The sequence below is a fragment of the Zalophus californianus genome, chromosome 9, assembly GCF_009762305.2.
Source record: "Zalophus californianus isolate mZalCal1 chromosome 9, mZalCal1.pri.v2, whole genome shotgun sequence".
Taxonomy (NCBI): domain Eukaryota; kingdom Metazoa; phylum Chordata; class Mammalia; order Carnivora; family Otariidae; genus Zalophus; species Zalophus californianus.
In genome coordinates this window covers 57,808,515-57,835,540 of record NC_045603.1, presented here as the reverse complement: position 1 = coordinate 57,835,540, position 27,026 = coordinate 57,808,515, and the positions used below count along the sequence as shown (strand labels likewise).

The 27,026-nt window shown below is 39.8% G+C and overlaps 1 protein-coding gene across 1 annotated transcript; it reads right to left on the bottom strand.

Moving 5' to 3' along the window:
- Window positions 1-3,133: 3,133 nt before the first annotated feature.
- Window positions 3,134-26,936, bottom strand: PTGES3 (prostaglandin E synthase 3). The gene is made up of 8 exons (XM_027593333.2): window positions 25,817-26,936; window positions 9,635-9,748; window positions 9,419-9,488; window positions 8,632-8,730; window positions 7,779-7,868; window positions 5,403-5,465; window positions 4,531-4,555; window positions 3,134-4,051 (listed from the first exon to the last, which is right to left on the bottom strand). Coding segments are annotated over exons 1-8 (483 nt in total). The 5' UTR covers window positions 25,819-26,936; the 3' UTR covers window positions 3,134-4,031.
- Between the last annotated feature and the right edge of the window lie 90 nt (window positions 26,937-27,026).

The following is a 27,026-nucleotide window of genomic DNA, read 5'->3' as shown; positions in this document are numbered from 1 at the left end:
CTCCCTCTCCCACTGTCTCTGTCAAATAAAAAATCTTAAGAAAAAGTAAAAATAAAAAAATAAGATCTTGGGGTGCCCAAGTGACACGGTTGGTTGAACATCCAACTCTTGGTTTTGGCTTGGGTCATGATCTCGGGTTCTTCAGTTCAAGCCCTGTGTCTGGCTTCACAGCTGAGCTCAGAGTCTGCTTTAGATTCTCTCTCCCTCTCTTTGCCCCTCCCACTCGTTCTCTAATAAATCTTTAATAAAGTATTTTTAAAAAGAACAATGGTTGAGGGACAAATACTCAACAAGGCTGTTATTGTTGTAGTGGAAGAAGCTTTAGTTCTCTCACTTCTGAACTTGTGATAATTTCGACACATAGCCATGGAAATGCGATGCTAAATGGAGTATGGAAATCAAAGTCACTGGATTTGAGGCTAAAAAAATTTAGGTTAAAGTTCTGGATAGGTTCTTCACATAAACAATGAAATTATCCAGACTGAAAACTTAGAAAACACTGCTAAGAGCAAAGGAAGACTGGCAGGATCTTAAATGAATTGTCATCATACCCTATTTGACCAGCTATGTATCTCTGGAAATCTTTCTCCAGGTCCCACTGCCAGTGTGTAAGTTTACCTTCATTTATTTATCTGACGGAGAGAGAGACAGCGAGAGACGGAACACAAGCAGGGGGAGTGGGAAAGGGAGAAGCAGGCTTCCCGCCGAGCAGGGAGCGATGAGGGGCTTGATCCCAGAACCCGGAGATCATGACCTGAGCCGAAAGCAGTCACTTAACCAACTGAGCCACCTAGGCGCCCCAGTTTACCTTTAACATTTGAATTGCCACATTAACTTGTTTCCTTATCTCTAGACCCACTCACAAAACATTACCCATGCTATTTCTGAAATGTATTCATTCAACGATTATTTACTGAGCTTCTATCACATGTCAGGTGCTGTCCTAACAACGAGATTCAGTGGTGATACACAATGTCCCTCACTCTTCTGGGAGAAACAGACCTCCAACAATAATCAAGTGTGGTTAATGTCTAAATTTCAAATCTACAGGCCTGAAAAGCATAAAGTAGGATAAAATAACTTAGGGAGATAGAGCAGGCCTCAGACAAGGTGTCTGCCTCCCCCTTTTTTACCGGCCTTTATGTTCTCATGCTTAGTATAACGCTTGGTGAGCCATCGGTAACAGCATTGAGATTAGCATACAGATTAAGTTCATTATCACTTGTTCCTTATCAAAAGAATTCCTACCAAACAGAAGAAATTAAAACCAGCTCAAACTAAATTGGTAGATAAAACCTTCATGCAATTATAGCAACTAACTGCCTTCCTTCCCTTCCTTGGAGGTGACTTTACAGTTTAGGAAGTTGCATATAAGCACCTTTATCACCACGTATCAAATGGACAAACTATGAGAACAGATGCTATTCAAATTTAAAATTTACTCAAGTGATCCTCTCCCCAGTAATTCTCTTTAAAGCAATAATTACAATTCAGATTTGAGATAACAAGGACAAATATTTCTCAAGTTCCGGCCTATTGATGCCGTACACAAGACTTGGTACCTGGCTCAGCAATAAGGGTTAATGAAATCCTATTATATTTAATTCAGAAAATCTTAAGAGGAGGGGTGCTTGGGTGGCTCAGTCGTTAAGCATCTGCCTTCGGCTCAGGTCATGATCCCGGGGTCCTGGGATCGAGCCCCGCATCGGGCTCCCTCTCCCACTCCCCCTGCTTGTGTTCCCTCTCTCGCTGTGTCTCTGTCAAATAAATAAATTAAAATCTTTAAAGAAAAAAAAAGATCTTAGAGGAGACACAGGATGCAATCAGAAATCCATCAAGCTATACTTTCTTATTGCTATAGCTTAATGGCTGGCGATAAAACCAATGAACCCTTAATGAATCTTTTAACTTCTAGAACTGATTGACAAAAACAGCTTTGCAAGAGAACTACACTAAAAATGCAGTTGAACTTTTTTTTAAAAAGATTTTATTTATTTGAGAGAGAGAGAGAGGGAAACAGCATGAGAGGGGATAGGGTCAGAGGGAGAAGCAGGCTCCCTGCTGAGCCGGGAGCCTGATGTGGGACTTGATCCCCAGACTCCGGGATCATGACCTGAGCCGAAGGCAGTCGCTTAACCAACTGAGCCACCCAGGCACCCCGTTGTTGAAGTTTTAAAAACTTTACCCTGAAGCTAAGAACTACACTTCTTATCAATCATACTAATGCCTTTGGTATGCTCAGGAGACCAAGTTTTGTTTTGTTTTTGTCTTTGGTGCAAAAAAGGTAGTTTTATTAAAGCACGGGGGCGGGACCTGCGGGCAGAAAGAACTGCTGCCCAAAGGAGACCATTTAAAACAATAATTAAAAAAACTATAAAAGTTCAAACATACCTCTCAGTATGAAAAAATCTAGGACTTTGAAGAAACTGCATTCCTTAACAGAACCAGAACCCATCCATGTTATACTTCTATAACATAAAACAGAGTTGAATGCCAAGTGTTATGCTCAAGCCTCCTGGACAGATTTTCTAGTTGTAGCATTTCAAGAAAATGCTTTTGAGTATCACTTTGAACAGTCATGCACTTAACAGGGGAAGGGGGAAAGGTGGTGTTTTTCTTAGAAATCACCATAATGCCCTATGCAAACCCATTATAGCACACTTCCCATCTCTCAAGTTTTTGTCCAATGTTCATCCCCGGTGCCTAGCCTGAGACTCCCTGCGCACAGCAAGTACCTGAAGGATTGTCTTTATATCCCCAGCACTTAATACTGCCTGTAACACAGGTCCTTAATGTCGGACATAAAGAAATACTGAAATAGGAAGCATTTCTATGCTATGACAAATACACAGAAGTTAGAGGGAATCAAAACTGCCAAAATGCAGAAGCTCAAAGATTTACAGGAGGACAACACATTTAGTTTTATTTCAATCAAATCACAACACTCTTTTCCAATGGTTGCAAAGTGCATCTACGATTTGCTATTACAGATCCACTTTTAAAAGGTTTCCTGACAGTACAGCAAGCCTTTTTATCCCAGAGGAATATTCCCAAATTCTTCCTCAAGTAAAATAAAAACTCCATTCCAGTAAATGGTAATACATGAAATTACAGTAAACCAGACACTTAAAAGGACAGCCAAAAAAGTCTTCCAACAGTTTATTAGAAAGAATGTAGACATTAAAAAAAAAAAAAAAATCCCCACTGTCATGAACATAAATTGAGGTTTTCAGCCTGGGACAAGCTGAATCAAAGAAAGAAATAAAAAATCCAATAGTGTATTAACATTTTTTTTTCCACTCATTTGCCATACTGACAGTGCAAATACAATTTGGTCTAAATGTACAGACTCTCAAGCAACAGTGTACAGCCTTTCTTCGTCCTCCATGCTAAGAGATGTAAAAGTTTAAGGGTCAAACAATACCAAATGTACAGGCTTCAAAAACCACCTAAGTTAGGGCATTCACTAGAGTTAGCTAAGATACATCTCGAACACTGACAAGTGATCACTTACAATAATGTGAAGTAATTTTTTGAAAAATAAAAACTTTAGTGGAATAATCCTGGAGGATATACCAGAGGAACAAGTTACCAAGTTTAAGGTATCAACCAATCTGTTTCATCAGCCACTTTTGAGTCCATTTTCTAAAATCTAAAATTTAGTTATCTTTCTTCTAAGCCAAGAGCTTCCTATCATGTCAGTATCTATGTTATGAAGTAAAGGAGACTGAGGTGAAATGTTTTTATTTATCACAACTGCTGTATCAATTGCCTAGGACCTCAACAGCATCATGGAAGTCTGGGAAAAGTTCATGCATAAGGTTATTGCCTTAGCTGACTTAAAATTGCCCCATACAATGGTACATATCAACCCTTAGTGAAGCCTTTAAAAAAACAAACAGGTTGAAAAATGGGTTAAAGGAGGCAAATACAGCATCTGCCTTTAGAGCTATCAACTCAGGAATTCTCTCAATTATGAAATCTTGCAGAGAAGTTACTTTTCTTTCTCAAGATCCGGTGGACAACATTCTTTACTCCAGATCTGGCATTTCTGAAAGATTTAAAAAAGATTAGTATGAAGTACAAGAGAACAATCTATCAACTTCAAAGTTTTATTTAAAAAAAAGTCAACAGTAAAATAGCTTCCTAGGGAATTGTCTTTTTTTTTTTTTTTAAAGATTTTATTTATTTGAGAGAGAGAGCACATAAGAGGGGGGAGGGTCAGAGGGCGAAGCAGACTCCCTGCTGGGCAGGGAGCCCGATGTGGGACTCGATCCAGGGACTCCAGGATCATGACCTGAGCCGAAGGCAGTCGCTTAACCAACTGAGCCACCCAGGCGCCCCTTGTCTGTCTTTTTTAATGTAAATTTTGAATCACTCAAATTTCTGCTTTGGCTATCTTATTAGAGGCTGTGAAGAAATAATTTTTCTTCCAAGAATTGTAAAGAAGTTAACATCTCTATTTTGAGAGTTTGTGGTCTTTGATGTGAAATATCACTGTGTAAACATCCTTTTTACAAAGATACTTACTTTCATCATCACTGTCTTGTGAATCCTGCAAAAGGAAGAATTTTAAAGTTACCAAGTTGATCAAACATTACTCTGCTAACTGAACAGTTTGCCTTAAAAACCTGAAGCACTGTACTTTTATTAAAGTAGCAAAGATATGTGGTTATATCAAGCTTATGAATTTTAATCACTGGACTTAAGAACAAGTTTACTTAAGATGAACAAACATACAGCTGAGGATCTACCTCCCTGTAATGTGTGTGCCTTTTGATTGGTGCTCATCCTTTAAATCCCTTCCTATCAACCAGATTGAAACTTAGTATAAAATGGTTTCTCTTCTCTTGGCATTCAATGGAAGAGGAAAACGGCTCACGGCGAAAACCACTGGACTGACAGAAGACAATGAATTCCAATCCTAGCTGTTGAACTAAGTATTTTTCCAACTGTACTGAACAACTTTCTTGAAGATGTTAGCCGGATGCCAGCGGGTGGAAGGTTGAGAAAGTTATCTAGTTTACCCTTTTTACAGATTCATAACATCCATCTATTTACTCTATGGTTTCTGACCAATCCTGCTGCAAAACCCGTTTAACTTAGTCAAAATAATCCCTAAACTAACTCTTAATTGAGTAAGGCATATGATGTCTCTATGCAGTGATTCTCTTGAAATCTGGTCCCTTTAAGAATGGTCCATGGGACACCTGTCCCTAGTAGATACCTAGCCTTCAAAAATGAGCACATTTCAAAAATTGCTTTTCCCTGTATTTCTTAAAGAAAAAAAAAAAACCAACAAGAAGTGGCAAAAAAAGCAATCCTGAATCTATATAAAACAACCTATAAATACATTGTTTCTTACTATTTAAGTAAACAGAGAAAAGAATTTAGAGACTTACATCATCTGCTCCATCTACTTCTGGTAAATCTACATCCTCATCACCACCCATGTTGTTCATCATCTATTTGAAGTGTAAAAATTAGTTTTAAAAATGATGTTAAATTAAGCCCTAGTTATCAGGTTGCAAGCTCCAGAATAAACCTTAAGTCCACAGATTTCTACCAATAAAAAAAGCAAAACAAATGTTAAGTACCTTCCTTTCTGGAAAAGGTAGATTATATAGGTAATTACATAAAATCCTGACAACTTGTAGGAAGACTACGTTCTCACTGAAGAAAAGTGAAGTTATTAAAACTTATCCAGCAAGATATTTATGTAGGATGTAGAAATTAAAACACCGAAATCCTGAATAGTGCTTACCTCTGGTGCCTAAAGAAAAGAATGGAATTCATTTGTAGTTGTAAAGCTTTGTATCTTAAGCTAAGTGGCATGTGTATTATGGTATTCTCATAGTTTTAAATATTGTGAAGAACCAATAAATGATTTAAAATAAAGACCTTCAGGAAGATTAGATTGTATAAAAGGCCTGAATGCTAAATCAAAGACTAAAGAGCAATAACATGTTAAAAACAGAAAATATACATAATTCTTGAAATAAAAAGGTACATACTATGGAGAATAATACCTTTGTATTATAATATGTTGTTATTATAATACTTTTGTATATGTAAATACTCTTGTATACTCACAATACATTGGGACTAACAACAATATACTTACATGAAGTACTAATTTCCTATCTTTAGTTTCTGATCATAAACCAAGCAGTTAATTACTTAAAAAGGTGCAAATAACCAAACTAATTTATTAATAGATGGGGAGGGACTTATGTCCCCAAGCTACAACTTTTCTGTAAATTTTTTAAAATTTAAAATATTCACATAACCATATATAACTTTATAAACAAAAATTTAAAACTTCCAAAATCTATGCTTACCTGCACTTTAGAGTTAGAAGAGGCCTTTAAAAGATACCTAACTATAAAATTGCTCAGTATAAAAGTTCTGGGCAACCTAATGTTGAATAATATGAGTAACTAGTAAAGAGATTCCCTACAGCACTGTTGAACACTGGTTAAGTTTCTTTGAGCAGGAAAAATGCTCAAAATGTGCTAAGCATAATGCTAGCTGTTGAGGATACAATGGCAAAAGAGACAGAACGAACTGAATACATTCAAGAACTATTAAGGAAGTAAAACAAAAAAACAACAAAAGATAGCTGTTAATGCTATACTGGATACAGACAGTAAAAGAGAACAGTGTTAAGCTGTGTCATGCACAGCTAGGTAAAATGGTGGCACCAATTACTACAGGTAAGGAATAGGAATAGCATAGTTGAAGAGAATTTTCATATCGTCCCTTTCCCTGTAATTTGAAATCAAGGTGCCAGAACCATGTGAGATGTTGACTAAGCAGTTGCATACATAACTATTTACTACTTTTTAGCTCTTAAGTTTTCAAAGAAGAAATATAAACAAAATCTAGTCAATTAAAACTTCAAATTGCCATGAAATGGATTTCATCTTCAAGTTAGAACGTTATATACATATATATTTTTTAAAGATTTTATTTATTTGACAGAGAGAGACACAGAGAGAGAGGGAACACAAGCAGGGGGAGTGGGAGAGGGAGAAGCAGGCTTCCCGTGGAGCAGGGAGCCCGAAGTGGGGCCCGATCCCAGGACCCTGGGATCCTGACCTGAGCCGAAGGCAGACGCTTAACGACTGAGCCACCCAGGCGCCCCAGAATGTAATATTCTTTTTCTAATCAGCTTTACTGCTGTACATTTATTTCATAAGGTTTATTCTACCTCAAGGGAGATCAATGATTTTTCCCTTTGGCCATGGCAATGTGAATTTGGGTAACATCTTGGAAAAATAGGCTTACTTAAATCCTTTCCTTGGGGAAAAAAAAAATCCTTTCCTTGATTTTGCAAACTAAAAAATCCTTACACACCACTCATTATGCACATCTCACTACCATATTTGTGTTTAAACGTTTATATTCATACTACATGGCTCTAAAATGCAAACTTATCCATGCTCCTAAAAAAAAAATCAGTTTCAATGTAAGAGTAAGAACTAGCTATAAAACAAACAAACCAACACCCCCCCAAACTATATTGCATTGATAATACGGTTTATTTTTTGTCTGTATGCATCAACTTTAGAACTTACCACTAATTTTTTAAATTATACAAGAATGTTAAACTTCAGGATTTAATGACCACTGTTAAGATCTTACTTTGTTTTGCTCAGAATGACCTTTAAAGTAAAGTAATTCAGGTCTTAAATACCACTAGGTGCTTTAAAACCAAATTAAATTCACATAGAAATGTACTGAGAGGTGGCGAAATGCATTTAACAAGAACTTACCTCAGAGAAACGATCAAAATTAGACATGTCTTCATCTGAATCATCTTCCCAGTCTTTCCAATTATTGAAGTCCACACTAAGCCAATTAAGCTATAGATAATACAAACAACACCCCATGATTAGGTTAACTTAAACTTACAGGTATGTACCTTAAAACTATCTTTTTGGAACTGTGGGTTCATACTAGTACGGCATGGAATTAACATGTAAAAAAAGACTAGAAAAATCAGAATGAAGTCAAATGCAGTAGTAATAGTCAAAAGACAGTCTCACAAAGCTTCTTTCACAGTTGTTCAACAATCCTAGTTTAAAGAAAAACAAAACAGAACAAAAACCCACAAACACAAAAACAGGGGCACCTGAGTGGCTCAGTCAGTTAAGCCTCTGACTCTTGATTTTGGTTCAGGTCTTGACCTCACAGCTGTGAGCTCAAGCCCCTCACTGGACTCCACACTAGACGTGGAGCCTACCTAAAAAATAATTAATAAATGATGATGATGATGATAATAAAAACAAAATTCATTCATTGGTAGGAACTATTCTCAGATGCAACTGACTTTTTTTGTAGCACCAAAATATGCTCTCATATGATACATAAGAAACTTATAAAGCCTTCTAAGAAAAATCTGCCTCTTGAATTCAGCAAAAGATTCTGCATCAACTAGTGACTGATTTTATTCTGGTTTTAAGTTAAAACTAGTAAAACCCAAAGAAGGAAAACACATAGAACACAAGATTTTAATAACACAACTATGAAACAGAAACATTAAATCCTCATGCCAAACAAATGTGTCTTTTATTATTTAAAATAAAAATGTTAAACTTTCCCTCCCAAAAAAGAAAAGAAACATACCTTTGCCCTTTCTTTTGTTAACCTTGGCCATGACTGGCCAGATTCGCCTTTTCGTAAACAACATAAAATTGATCTGTCCGTTCTTTTATGCTTGGAATCCTAAAAACAAAAACAAAAGCACTATCACACCATTTATCTCTCTAATAATTGCTATAGAATAGAAAGTAGCTTGTCATTCTTCAACTCTAATTTCTTTTTTTTTTTTTAGATTTATTTATTTATTTGATAGACACAGCGAGAGAGGGAACACAAGCAGGGGGAGTGGGAGAGGGAGAAGCAGCCTCCCCGCTCAGCAGGGAGCCCGATGCGGGGCTCGATCCCGGGTCCCTGGGATCATGACCTGAGCTGAAGGCAGACGCTTAACGACTGAGCCACCCAGGCGCCCCAGCTCTAATTTCTTTTCCCTACATTTTCTCTAAACTCAAAGAAACATCCCCTAGAGTACTAAAAATTTCATTAGCTATCAAAATTGCAAAAAACTTTTCCCTCCCTGCACAAGGTGAATAAAATAAAACCTTAAAAAAATTAACTAAATATGATATAATCATAAAGATTCTATAAAGTTTGATTAAGACAAGCCTCAAGAATACTGCCCTAAGTGCAAACAGTGATTGCAAGAACAAAGAGTATACAGAGAAGTAGTTCTAAGAGGGAAATATCACAAAAATATAAATATGCCTAGTTAGCCTCTGAACTGTTAAGAAAAACAATTACTGCTTACTGCTAAAAAGTATATATGTCCATTTCCTCAGATTTAAATTGGAATTAAAGCATCAAGACTACTTACATTTGGATCAATACAGTGAAAAAGATCAATTTCATTTAAATGTTTAAAATTATCACTTCCTCCAAGACAACTGTGTAAAAAAAAATAAAAAATATGAGCCTCTTCAAAGAGATAAAGATTAGTAGTAACTTCAGTGAAAACACAAAACAAGCAAGCCAAAGTTAGTCAGTTGTCTAATACAAGCTTTTTACCCAACAATGTAAAATGGTAATTTACCTGAATGTAAGTTTGGATTTTTCAAAATTTACATTAACATCTTTACTGTCTTCGACACAAAATTCAATGAAGACGTAGTCCCTTCGATCGTACCACTTTGCAGAAGCAGGCTGCCTACAAAGAGATAAAATTAGACAAAGTTAAGCTGGACTTCATTAACTGAGTATTTACATAACCTCCAAAGTATGGCATAGAAGTACTCCACTCAAACACTGATTATTTTGAGGCAGTTTATTATTATTGTTATTTAAATGGACTCCATGTGGAGCCCAATGCAGAGCTTGAACTCACAACCCTTAAAATCAAGACCTGAGCTGAGATTAAGAGTCAGACACTTGACTGACTGAGCCACCCAGGTGCCCCTTGAGGCAGTTTATTATAATTTCTAATACATCTTTTACTCTTAACAGCTGCATTCCAAGTTAAAACATGGAATTCACAACAGGAAAGAATTCAAAAATGAAACAATGCTCAACAGGGTTAACCATTAGGAAGCCCTGTCAAAATTTATGTGCCACTCCCTTAGAGCCTTGCTCCTAAATGTCAACTTCACAGAATTAAGAAATCATACAGAATTAATCCACTGTCAATTGAAATGCAGTATTAGGGACGCCTGGGTGGCTCAGTTGGTTAAGCGTCTGCCTTTGCCTCAGGTCATGGTCCCAGGGTCCTGGGATCGAGTCCCGCACTGGGCTCCTTGCTCAGTGGGGAGCCTGCTTCTCCCTCTGCCTGCCGCTGGCTCCCGCTTGTGCTCACTGCTCTCTCTTTCTGACAAATAAATAAATAAGAATAAAAATAAAATCTTAAAAAAAAGAAATGCAGTATTAATATTAAACGTTTCTACTTACAACGCTAGGAACTAGGGGGAAGGTAAGGGAGATGATGGTAGAACTGACAGTGTTTTTTAAAAAGTTCTCATCTGTAGCTTATTTCTGACTATTATCAAGCAACCATTTTTCTGACCAATTTTCCTAACAAACTTTTATGATTCTAAATAATGACATTAAAGAATTAAGCTTTGTTACAGCCTTATCTTCTACTCCATCTACACATGTATCTAACAGACACTATACTAGAAAGAGCTGGACTATTTGCTTTTTCCTTATTATTCTTCTGCTCCTGTCTCCTGCAATATACCTGTCTTCTTCATGGTGTCAGCCACCTAGAGCTCTACCCATTCATTAAAACTTTGTTTTAGAATATGGTTAAAAACTGCTAAAAGCAAATGCAGTCAAATATAGCTGATAAAGATTGTTTTCTCTTTTTTTTTTTTTTTTTGAGATCAAGACCTGAGCTCAGATCAAGAGTTGGGACGCTTAACCAACTGAGCCACCCAGGTGTCCTGTTTCTTTAAAACTGTTCTTTATGGGGTGCCTGGCTGGCTCAGTCGGTAGAGCATGCACCTCTTGATCTTAGAGTTGTAGGTTTGAGTCCACGTTGGGTGTAGAGATTACTTAAAAATGTAATCTTTAAGAAAAGAAAATTCTTAAATTAGACAAATATCCTCATATGCATAAAAATTCCTAGAATTCACACACATACACACTCCAACGGGATTTGCCTCTACAGAATGAACCAGAAAGACAATGACGGAAAGGAAGCAGAACCACATTATTCTCAATGGGTTCATTTATTTTCTAAAAATAAGCATGTTCTGCTCTGATAATGTAAAAATTAAAATTATTGGCTATACAGGAATTTTTGTATTCTTTGAACTGTTCTGTAAACCTAAAAATTAAAAAGTTAGGGCGCCTGGGTGGCTCAGTTGGTTAAGCGACTGCCTTTGGCTCAGGTCATGATCCTGGAGTCCCGGGATCGAGTCCCGCATCGGGCTCCCTGCTCAGCAGGGAGTCTGCTTCTCCCTCTGACCCTCCCCCCTCTCATGCTCGCTCTCTCGCTCTCTCTCATTCTCTCTCTCAAATAAATAAAATCTTAAAAAAAAATAGTTTAAAAAAAAATTAAAATTAAAAAGTTAATTATCGTTATGTTCCAGCACTACTCATAAACTCAAATGAAAGGAATTGTTTTGTTTCCAAGCTCTGAAATTCCTGACCCTAAAGAGTAGCAGTTTAAAGTCCCTCCTATAAATAAAAAGTTGCAGCCAACTGCTCATCAGCATTTTTATACAACTGTTAAACTTGACTAGTTATATTCCACTTTGGGATATTGGTATCAGATCTAAAGTAGGTAAACAATTACGGATTGCAGTTTTCAAAGTCTAAATACCAGCATATAAGCAAGGGTAAAAGCTGTTTCTTTAGGCATCTATCAACAGATTAAAAAAAACACAACAGATTTTTACATGCCTCTGAAGAAAAATCTAACCAAACTTCTGCTGTTAATATGGCTAACAAACAAGTTAGGAATTTTATGAATAGGTCACAATAGATCATATATTATTTTTAGCTCATTTTCTTACCAAAATGGTGTTCTCAATGTGGTAACATGTTGGTCTGTAACTGAAAATATTTGGTAACTTAATAATTAAAACTTTAAATAGTTTTAGGTTTATAGATTTTCAAATTGAAATGACCATATAGTCCTATGTTTAAAAAGTGCTCATAATAACTATCTGAACAAAGAATACCACAGTGCCAAAATACTATTTCCAACTAAAGGAACCGGGTTTCCTACAAAGAAATGGCTGACCTCAGTCCTGAGGTGGGAAATACAGATGAGGTTGGGACATCTTGTGCAAATGAAGCTATTAAAAACCACGAGGTCAGTCAAAACCAGAGGCAACAATAAGGGTCTCCCCACGTTGGCCAATGACAATTCTAGACCACCAGAAGATGCTACAACAGCTCCAATTCTCTACAAATTAGCAGTTAAAGATAAAGAATTAGGCATTTTTTCCTTCTTTCCTTTTATTCATGGTAACTGAATAGGACCCGTTCATGAAGGAAACTCCTTTACAGAATTTCAGCTTTGGAGTGGAATAAAATGGGGAAAGAGGGGGAGTGTGTCACCATTTTGCAACCCTTAAACTGATTTGGCAGTGATCAACAATGGATGTAACCATTAAAAATTATTAGACGACCAACTGATAAAGAACTTATAATCCATCTTAGAAAAGTACAACTAAACATAAACCTCTCAATTTCACGCAACATGATATACTCTGGAGTAAACTTAATGCCAGTCTACAAAAAATATGAGAAAAAGAAACCACTCAAATGATACCACAAGGAAGTGAGAAATCCAGAATACTGTTAAATCAAGGCTATAAAGAAGAGGAGGGACTGCTCTAGATTAAAAGAAACCTTAAGAGAGGTGCCTGGGTGGCACAGTCAGTTAGGCATCCAACTCTTGGCTTCAGCTCAGGTGGTCATCTCAGGGTCATGAGATCCAGCCACGAGTTGGGCTCTGCACTCAGTGAGGAGCCTAAGACTCTCTCTCTCTCTCTGTCTCCAACCCTCACCCCCGCCCACTCTCTCTCTCAAATAAATAAAAAAGAAAATAAAAAAATCTAAGAGTTATCAAACATGTACAATTGGTGAACCTAGGCTATATCTCCATTCCAACCTAAACATAAAAAGAGATTACTGAAACTGTGAAGATCTGAATACGGAGAGAGTAATAGATAATATGAAAATCATTGTTAATTTTGTTAGGCATGAAAAGAATTGTTTTTATGAAAAAGAAATGTCCATTCGAGATGAATAAGTATATGGGGTTTGCTTTAAAAGACTTCGGGAGGGGGGGCGCCTGGGTGGCTCAGTTGTTAGAGTCTGCCTTCAGCTCAGGTCATGATCCCAGGGTCCTGGGATCAAGCCCCACATCGGGCTCCCTGCTCTGCGGGAAGCCTGCTTCTCCCTCTCCCACTCCCCTTGCTTGTGTTCCCTCTCTCGCTGTCTCTGTCAAATAAATAAATAAATATCTTAAAAAAAAAAAAAAAAAAAGACTTCAGGGGATGAATGCCTGGGTGGCTCAGTAGGTTAAGTGTCTGCCTTCAGCTCAGGTCACGATCCCAAGGTCCTATGACTGAACCCAGAACCCGGCTCCCTGCTTGGTGGTGAGCCTGCTTCTCCCTCTGCTGCTCCCCCTGCTTGTGCTGTCAAATAAACAAAATATTTAAAATAAATAAATAAATAAAAGATTTCAGGGGTGGGAGGGGGTGCCTTTGTAGCTCAGTTGGTTAAGCCTCTGCCTTCAGCTCAGGTCATGATCTCCAGATCCTAGGATAGAGCCCTGCCTCAGGCTCCCTGCTGAGCAGGGAGTCTCCTTCTCCTTATCCCTCTACCCACCCCACCCCCCCAACCGCCAACCCCGTGCTCTCTCTTAAATAAATTTAAAAAATATTTTGAAATAAATAAGTAAATAAATGGCTTCAGCAGGGGCACCTGGGTAGCTCAGTCAGTTGAGTGTCTGACTTCAGCTCAAGTCATGAATCTTGGGGTCCTGTGATTGAGCCCCGCATCAGGCTCTGCACTCAGCAGGGAGTCCGTTTCTCCCTCTATCCTTTCCCCTTCTAGTATGCGTGCTCTCTCTCCTTCTCTCAAATAGGTGAACTCTTTTAAATAAATAAAAATACAAGACTTCAGGAAAGGAAAAAGGGGGTAAATAAAGCAATGTGGCAAAAGCCTGCTAAGCACTCTAGATGACAGGTAGATGGGGAATTATGTTCACTGTACTTTTTAAAAAGTGTTATTAAATGATTCTGGCAGGGAATACTTTCTTCCTTCGGTGTAACCCAGTCTAATTTTGAAACTGTGTTATACTTAGCTAATGAAAAGATTCTAGTCCCAATACATTTTACAAACAGTATTTCAAAAAACTAGGGTAAATGCTTTTGTAGCCAAACTTAACATAATCTGAAGATTGTGTTTACCTTGTAAAAGTTGCATATTAAGAGCCTATAGTAATAGAGAAGAAGCACACTAATGGTGACATGCTTATTACAATAGCTATATAAAAAACCAACTAGCATATTAGCTCTTCAGTTTGTTCATACTGAGACCACTGGAACCAGAGAATCTTTTTTCTTTCCTCAAATTCACATTAAGTTTAGAGTTTAGATCATTGTTATGAGCTGAACTGTATCCCCCACAAATTCATACGCTGAAATCCTAAACGTCCAGACTTCAAAATGAGAATGCATTTGGAGAGAGGATCTTTAAAATGAAGTCTTAGGATGGGCCATAACTCAACATGACTGGTGGCCTTACAAAAGATTAGGACACAGGGAAGGCCCTGTGAAGACACAGGAGAGAGCCATCTACAAGCCAAGGAGAAAGGCCTCAGAAGAAACCAACCCCGCTGACGCCTTGATCTCAGACTAACACCCTCCAGAATTGTGAGGAAATAAATTTCTGCTGTTTAAGTCACCCCATCTCTGGTACTTTGTTATGGCAGCTCTAGCGAGCAGATAGAATCATTTTCCAAATAACAAAATTAAATGATCCAAACCAAGGGCTGGTTTAGGAGCCAAAAATGGTTTTTATATTTTCCTTTTTTTTTTTTAAAGATTTTATTTATTTTTTGACAGAGAGAGAGACAGTGAGAGAGGGAACACAAGCAGGGGGAGTGGGAGAGGGAGAAGCAGGCTTCCCACAGAGCAGGGGGCCGGATGCAGGACTCGATCCCAGGACCCTGGGATCCTGACCTGAGCCAAAGGCAGACACTTAACCACTGAGCCACCCAGGCGCCCCCATTCTGTGCTCTTCTGACAAGAGCTTCCAAGCTCAACATTAAGGCCTGGTTGGTTCAAACAACTAAACTTTGCAGAACCTAAAATTCTACATAGTTTTGAGTAAAACTTCTTAGTTTGTCTTAAAAAGAGTGGAAACCATTATTTTTTCCCCAATATCATTTTTAATATGCTAGAATCTGGTGATTTTTAATTCAAATTTGTAGAAAATTACAAACACCCTTTACTTTAAAAACATGAATGTACAGGGGATGCCTGGGGTGGCTCAGCTGGTTAAGCGTTTGCCTCTGGCTCAGGTCATGATCCCAGGGTCCTGAAATCAAGCCCCGCACCCAGCAGGGAGCCTGCTTCTCCCTCTCCCTGCTGCTCCCCCTGCTTGTGCTCTGTCAAATAAATAAAAGCTTAAAAAAAAGAAAAGAAAAAAGAAGAGAGGATCCACCAGTGCAATGGTTTGAATGCATCCCCCTGAAATGTGTATGTTGAAATCCTAACGCCCAGTGTGGTAATAATAGAAGGGAAGACATTTGGAAGGTGCTTAGGTCACGAGAATAGAGCCCTCATGAATGAGATCAATGCCTTACAAAAGAGGCCCCAGAGAGACCGCCACCCCCCTTTTCCCTGCTGTGAGGACACAGCAAGAAGCTATGAGGCAGGAAGTGGGTTCCAGCACAAGATGACCCTCCTGGTGCCTTTATCCTGGGACTTCCAGTCTCCAGAATGGTAAAGCAATAAATTTTTGTTTATAAACTACCCAGTCTGTGATATTTTGTTAGAGCAGTCCAAACAGACTAGACCATCAGCAAAGCTAAATGGAAAAAATTTGCTAAGGAACATTTCTCAAATACTACAATTCTTTTGATAGTTTACTATGTGCAAGGCATACTGAATTATAAAAGACAATTAAAACACCTCGGGGGCACCTGGGTGGCTCAGTCGTTAAGCGTCTGCCTTCGGCTCGGGTCATGATCCCAGGATCCTGGGATCGAGTCCCGCATTGGGCTCCCTGCTCAGTGGAGAACCTACTCCCTCTCCCTCTGCCTGACACTCTCCTGGCTTGTGCTCTGTCAAATAAATAAAATCTTTAAAAACAAAACAAAACAAAAACCACTTCGAGCCTTTTGTGAACTGGAAAAACAGACATACATAACTTGGGGTAAGTTCATAAAGCTGAAGGTTGAAAACCATGTTAGAGCTAGGTCACAGATGTCCCTGGAGACAATGGAAAGGCATTTGGTTTATTCTTTTACTGGGTAGTTACACACACACACACACACACACACACTAATGGCAGCAATCATTCCTTTAGCACTTTGGAAATCTTGAAGGGGGAAAGAGTTCCACATAGAATTCTATATCATATGACTTGTCTCTACAACCAACACTATGGTCAACACTCCATCTTTATTTTTTCTCTCTCAGAATTTCCAATGTCCAGAAATTTTTATGAGCAGGTACTCCAGACCATCACAAATAGCAAATATGAAACGCCTTGAGTCTGTACATCAGAACTTAGTGAAACAAAAAACTTTTACTATTGAAGTGAGAGGCCTACAGTTAATACCACAATAATTTAAATTTGGCTCCCTGAAATAGATGATTTAGAGCAATCTCATGGGAGATGTAAACACACACACACACACACACACACACACACACACACACACACACACACGCTAATCCTATAGGATCACATAAAATTCCACATCATTTTGGTGTATTTCCCTAAGAAATCTTTAGTATCTTGCTGTCACATCACTGGTCCAATGAGACTGATTTCCTTATTAAAAAGTTTCTATTGGGGCACCTGGGTGGCTCAGTTAAGCGTCTGCCTTCGGCTCGGGTCACGATCTCAGGGTCCTGGGATAGAGCCCTGTGTTGGGCTCCCTGCTCAGCAGGGAGTCTGTTTCTCTCTCTGCCCTCCTGCCCCCCACTCCCGTGCTCTCTTGATCGATCTCTCTCAAATAAAATCTTTTTAAAAAAAGTTTCCATCTGGGGCACCTGGGTGGCTCAGTCATTGAGCGTCTGCCTTTGGCTCAGGTCATGATCCCAGGGTCCTGGGATCAAGCCCCACATCGGGCTCCCTGCTCAGCGGGAAGCCTGCTTCTCCCTCTCCCACTCCCTCTGCTTGTGTTCCCTCTCTCGCTGTGTCTCTGTCAAATAAATAAAATCTTAAAAAAAAAAGTTTCTATCTAGGATGCATGGGTGGCTCAGTCGGTTAAGCGTCTGCCTTCTGCTCAGGTTATGATCCTAGGATCCTGGGATCGAGTCCCACATTGATTCCTTGCTCAGCAGACAGCCTGCTTCTCACTCCGCCTGCCGATCCCCCTGCTTGTGTGCACACGCGTGCTGACAAATAAAATATTTTAAAAAATTTAAAAAAATTTTAAAGTCTCTATCAGAGGGGCACCTGGGTGGCTTAGTCAAAGTGTCTCCCTTTGGCTCACGTCATGATCCCAGCGTCCTGGGATCGAGTCTCACGTCGGGCTCCCTGCTCACGGGGAGCCTGCTTCTCCCTCTCCTGCTCCCCCTGCTTGTGCTCTCTGACATATAAATAAATAAAATCTTAAAAAAAAAAAAGTTTCTATCATATACAAAGGTGACTTCATTAGTATTGGACTCCTTACTCTAAATCATTGGGAAATAATTAGGATACTATCATTTGGTCACAAAATAGAGGCTCTTGGGGCACCTGGGTGGCTCTGTTAAGCATCTGACTCCTGATCTCCGGGTCATGAGATCAAGCCCTGCGTTGGGCTCCACACTAAGTGTGGAACCTACTTAAAAAAAAAAAAAAAAAAAAAAAGGCTCTTTATAGCACAGACAAATGTACTGGAGAAAATAGCAATAATGACCATTTTTTTAAAAAATGCCCTACTTCTGTAAAGTATTTAAGAGACTGAAAAATGTGATACTCAGATATGCTCATTAACAATAATCTTTATGATAAAATAAGCAAAAATTTAAAATCTGTTTTATCTTTAACTGATGGCCTCATTTAGAAATTAATCAAACAGGAAAAAAGTGAAAATGAATATTAATTTTGACTGAAAAGCTAACTTCTTTAAAAGTTTTATTATTTTTTTTAAGTAATCTCTACACTGAACATGGGGCTCAAACTCCCGGAACCTGAGATCAAGAGTCACACTCTTTTCCGAATGAGCCAGCCAGGCAACCCCCACTTCTTAGAAGGACAGATCAGTTAGTATTCCCAAAATAAAGAACTCACAAAAAAGTCAAATGTACTTTGAAGGTATATATGGATTTGGCGGTACTTCTTTTCCAGATTTCCCCTCATAGAGGAAAACCTCAATTAACAAGACATAAAATCAGATATTTAATTTACAGATGGCTTTCATCAACTTTATCTTTCAACTACTGACCACTGATCTTACTTTCGACAGGAGATATAATTGAATTTGACTGAAATGTGATATAGCAGAATACAGGACTAATCGTAAACCCCCCCCCTTCGGCCCAACCCTTACTATCAAGCATCTCATGTAGCCAAGCCTAGCAGCTAAAATACACTGAGAGTTTGAATGTTATTCAATAAACAAGTATTTATTAAACGTGGGGCTAGGAATTGTTCTGGGGATACAGCAGTCAACAAAACAAAGCTTACATTCAAGTTAGATGAAATTTGGTCCAAAAATCTTCTAAGAAATATGGGGGTAAAGGGATCAGATCCATTACTAACTACAGTTTATCTTTCTTAATGTGTAAATAGGTTATACATCATAACATTCCCCCCCCAAAAAAAAGATAACATTCTCTGGTTATCAGCACAGCTGAGTTTTGAACAACATGTGAGTTAGGGGAACCAACACCCTAAAAAGTTGAATATCCAAGCATAACTTACGACTCCCCTAAAACTTTAACAGCCTACTGTTGACCAGAGCCTCACTGATAATGTAAACAATAGACTAACACATACTTTGTGTTTTATATATATATGTATATAACACATTGTATTCTTAAAATAAAACTAAAGAAAAAAAATGTTAAAGTCGTAAGAAAAAAATACATTTACAGGGGTGCTAGGGTGGCTCGGTAGGTTACGCATCAGCCTCTTGATCTTAACTCAGGTCTTGATCTCAGGGTTCTGAGTTCAAGCCCCATGTTGGGCCCCATGCTGGACACGGAGCCTACTTAAAAAAGTGGGGGGGGGGGGCACCGGGGTGGCTCAGTTGGTCATCTGCCTTCCGCTCAGGTCACGATCCCAAGGTCCTGAGATCAAGCCCTGCATTGAGCTCCCTGTTCAGTGGGGAGTCTGCTTATCCCAATCCCTCTGCCCTTCCCCTCCCACTTGTGCTCTCTCTCAAATAAATAAAATCTTTAAAAAAAAAAAAAATACCTTTACAGTACTGTATTGTATTTACTGGGAAAAAATCTGCCTAAATGGACCCACACAGTTCAAACCAGTGTTACTGAAGGGTCAACTGTACTTAATTAATGACCATTTCCCTTGTAAGTTTATTCTTAATAGAGAGTGATTATTTGTCTGAATTAAAGGATCACTTTGAATTCTAAGATAAAGCAACAGAAATTACAAGACTAGCTTTTTTACTAAAGCTTAATAATGAAGTAAATATATTCTAGGTTTAGGAATAAACATTTCTATTTAGTAGGAAGCTTCTTTAAGACTAGATGCACTAATCTTTTACACATCTCAGAGTATAAAATTCATTAAACCAAGAAAATGAGAAAACTCATTAAAACCAAGAAAAAGTCAGCAGTAAGAGGTTATAAAATTCAGAATTACTGATTTTTTATAACTAAGTTTGTCAAATAGTCTTATCATTTGCAAAACAGAATCAAGACACAGGTAAATCTTTTTTAGTTTGTTGTGAGAAATGATATGGAAACATGAAATTCTGGTATAAAAAGGGAAATAGTTGTTCCAGATTCATAGGCTGAGCAAGTTTTTCCTTCATCAAAAGCCCTGTCTACAAATGTCTAATACCACTCTCTTACACACATATTCTTTCCTCAAATCCCAAGATACGCTTCTTGTACTTTCAGATCATCTGTAGGTTAGTTGTGCTACCATGTAAAACTTTCTGGAAAGGTGAATACACATGCTGAATACACATGCTAGTCCAGTGGCTTCCAAATTATGTGCCAAGGTGCATCAGGGCACCACAAGAAACTTACGGTGTTACTCCAAGATATTTTAAATTTGAGAAAAGTTTAATGATACTCAACCTCAGTCAAGACACCAGTTGGTGGGTGCCTGGGTGGCTCAGTTGGTTAAGCATCTGCCTTTGGCTCAGGTCACGATCCCAGGGTCCTGGGATGGAGTCCTGCAGCATCGGGCTCCCTGCTCAGCAGGGAGTCTGCTTCTCCCTCTCCCCCTCCCTCCTGCTTGTGCTTTCTTATGCTCTCTCTCAAGTAAATAAGTAAAATCTTCCAAAAAAAAAAAAAAAAAAAAAAAAAAAAAGGCCAGGCAGTGCCTGGGTGGCTCAGTCGTCTGCCTTCAGGTCAGGTCATGATCCCAGGGTCCTGGGTTCGAGCCCTCCATCGGGCTCCTTGCTCTGTGCAGAGCCTGCTTCTCCCTCTGCCTGTGCTCTTTCTCAAATAAATAATAAATCTTAAAAAAAAAAAAAAGACAGCAGGTGATTCAATTTCAAAGTAGACTATACCACATCCCTCTCCATTAACTTTAATTTTTGCAAAGATAGATTTTTGGTGGTGGTTGTGATTTAAAAAGGGGGTGAACCCATAAAAAAATCGGTGGGGAACAGAAATTGAGATAGAAGTATCCAATTTAAATTCAAGGTATAAGAAGTTACAGTGCCCAAAGGGCATATATATTCCATTAGTAACTGTGGTTATAAAAGAAATGACATTTTTCTTTCAACTTTTATGTATTAACTTTTCAAAGATTACAAGGCTGTTTGGACAAATTAAGTTTTTGGACTGAACTCCGTAATAAACAGAACTGCTAGGTTACTCCTTTTGGCCAACACCACAAAAAAACCCCAAAAAACAACCTACTAAGACAAAAAGGGGCAAACCAAGAACATTTGTGAACCTCTGTGTGAGTTCCTTTATTTGGTAATCCCTACTCTAAAACATAAAAGTGAGGTGCACCTGGGTGGCTCAGTCGGTTAGGCAGCTGCCTTTGGCTCAGGTCGTGATCCCAGAGTCCTGAGATCGAGCCCCGCGTCGGGCTCCCTGCTCAGTGGAAAGCCTGCTTCTCCCTCTCCCTCTGCCTGCCTCTCTGCCTGCTTGTGCTCTCTCTGTCAAATAAATAAATAAAATCTTTAAAAAAAATAAAAATAAAACATAAAAGTGAAAGCTGTTCTTAAAAGATAGTATTTATTCCAAAACTTAGTGCCTTTCTTCCAAGCAACTCCAACCTTCCTACATTCCCTTCTTTGGCACATATCCTTTTTAACATCTCCAAAGTAGATACAGTAATCTTTCTTCATACAAATAAGACTCAAACAAGGTCAACGTCTCATTGCCTCCATTACAAATTTCAGAGGGTCTGGGCTCCGTTACCGTATGTCAAGAAGTGGCACAGGTTTTAACAGAAACCGTTTAGATAATAAAACAGAACTACAGAGACATATTTCTTTCTTTGGAAATAAAAGGATCCCCTGGAAAATTATTCTCCCTTTTTGTAAAGTGGAAAAAAGCCTTCTTGTCAGAAATCCTGAGTTCTAATCCTATCTAGGGCAGTTCCTTATACTAATTAGCACTGTCCAAATTAGTATTTGAAGAACTAGATCCTGGAACTTAAATACATACAAAAAATTTTCAGAACACCTCCTTGTAACTTGGATCCTTCCAGCACACAAAGATAATTAAAATGCTGAGTTGGAAAGGCCCTGACACTTTTTAGCAATACAGCATGACAACCTGTGAGGATCAACTACTGTACAGAAAATGCACAACAGCACATTATGGCTTTGGAATCCAATACAGGAGAGGGCATACTACTGCTTAAGGTAATGTTTAAAATAATTGGCCTCTTCCTGAAAAACTAAAAGTTAAAGGTAACCTAGGGAAGCAGAGAAGTCAGCCTCAATTTAAAATCTATCACTGCCAATCTACACAGATGGCAAAAGTTTACTACAACACACATTGTATTTCTATAGCAAAATACACTAGGTTCAGTAACTTCCAATTTAGGAACTCAGATATCTTAAGCATTTAAGAACTAGACTGATTCTAAACAGCCCATATTACGAGCGTATTTTTTCTGAAAAGTGACAATCACTACCACTCAAGACCCCAAAATGATACAGCTCTGAGATTCTGAAACAGAAAATACAATTAAACATGAGTATCTTAATTAACAGTTTATACTTCCCAGCACTAAACTGATTTGTCACTTCCAGTTTCAACTGCTTTCTAGTTAAAGCCTAACTAAGCACAGAGAAAAAGAAGAAAATCCAGTTGCCAGGTTACATTGGTTAGGAAATCAACACTGAACAAAAGCCATCAGTTACTCTTAACTTACAGAAATTAACCATATACCATATGCTCACTATTACAATTTGTTTTGGAGACCAAAGACCAATGATTTTATTTTGGGGACTCAATTCTACAAAACGGAGTGATGGCAAAATATTCAAGATTTTAACCAATGCTAGACACAGAATACGTTTCTGGAGAATTTATTAACTCAAGTAGAAAACAACCCAAAGAATGACTTCAGAGAGATCAAAACTAAATAAAACAGGGGCTCCTGGCTGGCTCAGTCAGAAGAGCATGGGACTCTTGATCTCCAGGTCACGAGTTCAAGCCCCACATTGGGTGCAGAGATTACTAAAAACAAAAATCCAACAAAAACTTACAAACAAAAGTACAAACAGAAAAGAAAACTTTTCCTTTAAAAAACCTTTAACTTCGTATCTATTGTCATAGAGTCTAAATTAGAATTAGAACCAACTACAATAGCTAATTTAAAAAAAAAAGCAAACTGGCACCCCCCACCCCCACGTTAGAAGAAGAGGTCCTAAAATCCCAGCCTTCTCCAAAGGGGGTGAGAGATTGAGATTTTATGTAAACTATTAGACAAAACTTTAAAAACCTGATTCAAAGAAATGTATCTAGAGACCACTACTAAAGAGTATTCAAGTGAGAAAAAAAGAGACTGTAAAACCCTTAAAATATCCAAGCATGAATGTCTCTCTCCACCTTAAAATAAGTTTTATAGCAGGCTCAATCAGAAGAGCATGCAACTCTTGATCTCAGGCTTATGAGTTTGAGCCCCATACTGGGGACAGAGATTACTTTAACATATAAATTAAAAAAATAATAATAAAATAAAATGTTAATAGCAAACATCCCACAAAATGAACCCTTATCTGCCAGATTCTTCCAGAACTGGATGACCCACTAAAAGTTTTTTTCAACTCAACTGATTCATAATGTTCATCTTGTAAACTTATTCAAGTCATTAGTTCATTTATTTTAAAGAGGAGATTTACTTGGTCTCTTCAAAACACACTGAATGTAGCATTCTTGTAACTGAGGACTGCTTTTTGGAATATTATTACGCTTTTCATCTGAGTTTTTGATCTATTTACCTAATGTCTCATCTCTTTATTTCATGTGACCTCCCAAAAGTATATTTCAAGTCATTTTAAGGTTGGTATTTCTTAGTGAAAAGATTTTTTTTTTGGCTACATTTGTCTATTAACAGTGGGTAGCTTCTCAGAGAATTTATTTTCTGCTCATGGAGTTTCAAAGTATAAAAGGCATTTTAAAACTGACAAACCTGCTACATTATTTGGAACAGATTTCAAAGGGAAAAGTGAAAGCTACTTTACATAAAGTATTTTTGTTAGATACCATGGGGGTGGGATCCTTCCAAAATTCTAATATATCCCTTTTATACAATACTACTGAGTTGGTTTTTTTTTTTAAGATTTTATTTATTTGACACAGAGAGACACAGCGAGAGAGGGAACACAAGCAGGGGGAGTGAGAGAGGGAGAAGCAGGCTTGCCGCTGAGCAAGGAGCCCGATGTGGGGCTCAATCCCAGGACCTTGGGATCATGACCTGAGCCAAAGGCAGACGCTTAACGACTGAGCCACCCAGGCGCCCAATACTACTACTGTGTTCTTGAGGCTTGCTCTCCATCATCAATCAGCTGTAGTGTATCCGTTACTTATACACTGAGATGTCTAGTCCAATATACTCACCAACTGTATCATCATTAAGTAAACCTTTGAGAGTGTGTTACTTTTCACAGGAATTAAACTGTTACTCTTCAATTACTCTCTCTACCAAACTTTTAGGGAGGAGTTAATACCAAAAAACACTATAAAACCGAGAATTCTCACATCTAGAAGGACAGAAATTTTCCTGAGAAGAATGTAAGGCCTGGAAGTGGGAGTGCCAAAGATTCCTATTCGTTTAAAAATCACTATGGCGGGCGCCTGGGTGGCTCAGTCGTTAAGCGTCTGCCTTCGCCTCGGGTCATGCATGGTCCCAGGGTCCTGGGATCGAGGCCCACATCCGGCTCCTGCTCAGCGGGGGGGCGGCTGCTTCTCCCTCTCCCACTCCCCCTGCTTGTGTTCCCTCTCTCGCTGTGTCTGTCAAATAAATAAATAAAATCTTAAAAAAAAAAACCACTATGGTTTTTTTCTTTACCACAGTCAACTAAATTGTTAAAAAACAAAAACCAAAAAAAACTGTCACATCAACGTAAACAAATTTAAGCTCTCAAAGACAACAAGAAGGCGGTTATGTACCTATTTCACCGTTAATTAAAAAAGGATAATGAAACCTCACCTCAAGTTTAATGTAGAACACAGAAAACGTCGCCAAGTATCTTTCCACTCGACACGTGCGAACTACCTGCTCAATACTAACTCCTCGCGGCCTGGGACAAGGTTGAGTTTTGGCAACCTTCACTCCCATCGAAAGACTCAAGTTAGGAGGAGGCCTGGAAAGACCCATTCCCAAGAAATCACGATCCCGGAGAGAAAGAAGTTGTGGTGACGGTATGACCTCCCTGCAGTTGCCTAGCAGTACCTGTCGCTCACGGCGGAAGGCCGCGTGGTGCTCTACGAGGAGCACCGCCAGCCAGCCTTCTGGGAGCACTCACCACAGGTGCACTAGTCCCACGGCCTGGTCCCAACATCACGGAGCGGCAGAATCAGACCACCCAAAAAAAAGCCAAGTGGCTGTCTAAGAGGGTCCGCGCCTCCAGGGCGCCCGCATGGCAAAAAACTCCCAGGAGAGGAAGGCCTAAGGCTAAGTTACGGAGTTAAGAGTAACCCGGACTGGCGAAGGAGGAAAAGTGGGATTTGCGGCGCGGGGAAGCCGAGAGACGGTTCAGAGGTGGGGAAAGAGGACATCTGGAGGAAAAATGTCCTCCACCCGCCAACGGTAACCGGAACAAGGATACTGGACCTCCCACCACAAGAAAGAGCGACTGCCGCCACCGAAGGGAGAAAGCCGAGGGGGCCGAAAGCGGGGGAGGGGTGAGGGCAGCTTCCCAGCAGCCCCCTGCGCGGCCTCGGCCTCCCTCCGGGACGACCTTCCCTCGGCCGGGTGTCGCACTCACATCGTGAACGGGGCAGGGGGACGGGCGAACGGGTGGGCGGGCCTCTCCGGCGGCAGCTGCTGGGCAGTCGACTCTTCTCCTGTGGCGACTCGGCGTTTTCTTCCCGGTCGCGGCCTCTTCTGGCTACCCTCAGGCGACGGCGGGCTCGACCTGGGTCCCCAGAATGCACTGCGCGGAGAGAGCGGCTCCTCCGGTCGGGGAGAAGAGGAAAGTGTAGGAAAAGGGGCGCGAGGACGGAGAATGAACGTGCGTGCGTGCGAGCGAGGGGTGGTGAGGCCGGGCGGCGGCTGGTGACGCAGCAAAATGCCCGGGCCCTGCCGCCGCGCGTGCGCACTCTTTGTTTTCGGGCTCCTGCGCGGTTTTCTAGAGATATCTACGGAAAGGGCGGGGCCTCCCAGCTCCTTCGCGATCCTTCCCGGCGCTGGCCCCGCCCTGCGTCGGCTCCCTCGGGTCCGACTCGTTCCCGCCTCTCCTCCCGCGCTCCCCCCTCGCGCTAGAAAACCGTTGGCCACCTAACCGCCCGGCCACGCGGGTCGTGCCATCTCCCGGAGAAACGGCCGTGTTGACAGCAGGAGGAAGGCTGAGGCGGAGGGACACAGAGTCGGGAGGCTCGAAAAGTGAAACGGCTTGGTTACTCTTGAGGGAGTAAAACCAGTCCTCTGAGGAAACATTCTCCCGCAAAAAGATGTGAAAAGCCTGTGTTGGTGATATTTGCGGAAAAAGGCTAACTTCAGAATCGAAGGCCTGGGGGCACCTGGCCATTTTTCTGAAGGTTGGAGACCCCCTCCAGAGGCAGCGGAAATTTGAAGGCTTTGGTTGAGGAGGAACGTTTGCCATTTGGGGCGGGCATTTGCCCCTGCTTTGAGATAATTACTGCTGTAGGTGAGACAGGGAGGTTATTTAAGTCGAGAGTCCAGGTTTGTGAGAATGGAGAGACCAGGACACTCGGTGTTTCCAAACGCATCTATTGGGGGAGGAGTCTGCCCATCTGTTTTCAACCATTATCTCTGGAATTGCTGTTTTGTCCCTTGGACTTGGTTAAGCTTTAATGAGGGATAGTAACCAAGAGAATGAAAACAGTTCTGCCTACTCTAGAAGGCCACTTCACAGTGCAGTAAGGGACAAGGTACCAGTGCACCGCTAGCTGGAACACAAAGGAAGGTGAAGTGTTCTCAGACATTTTGCGAAGTATTGGCTAGGTATTAACATT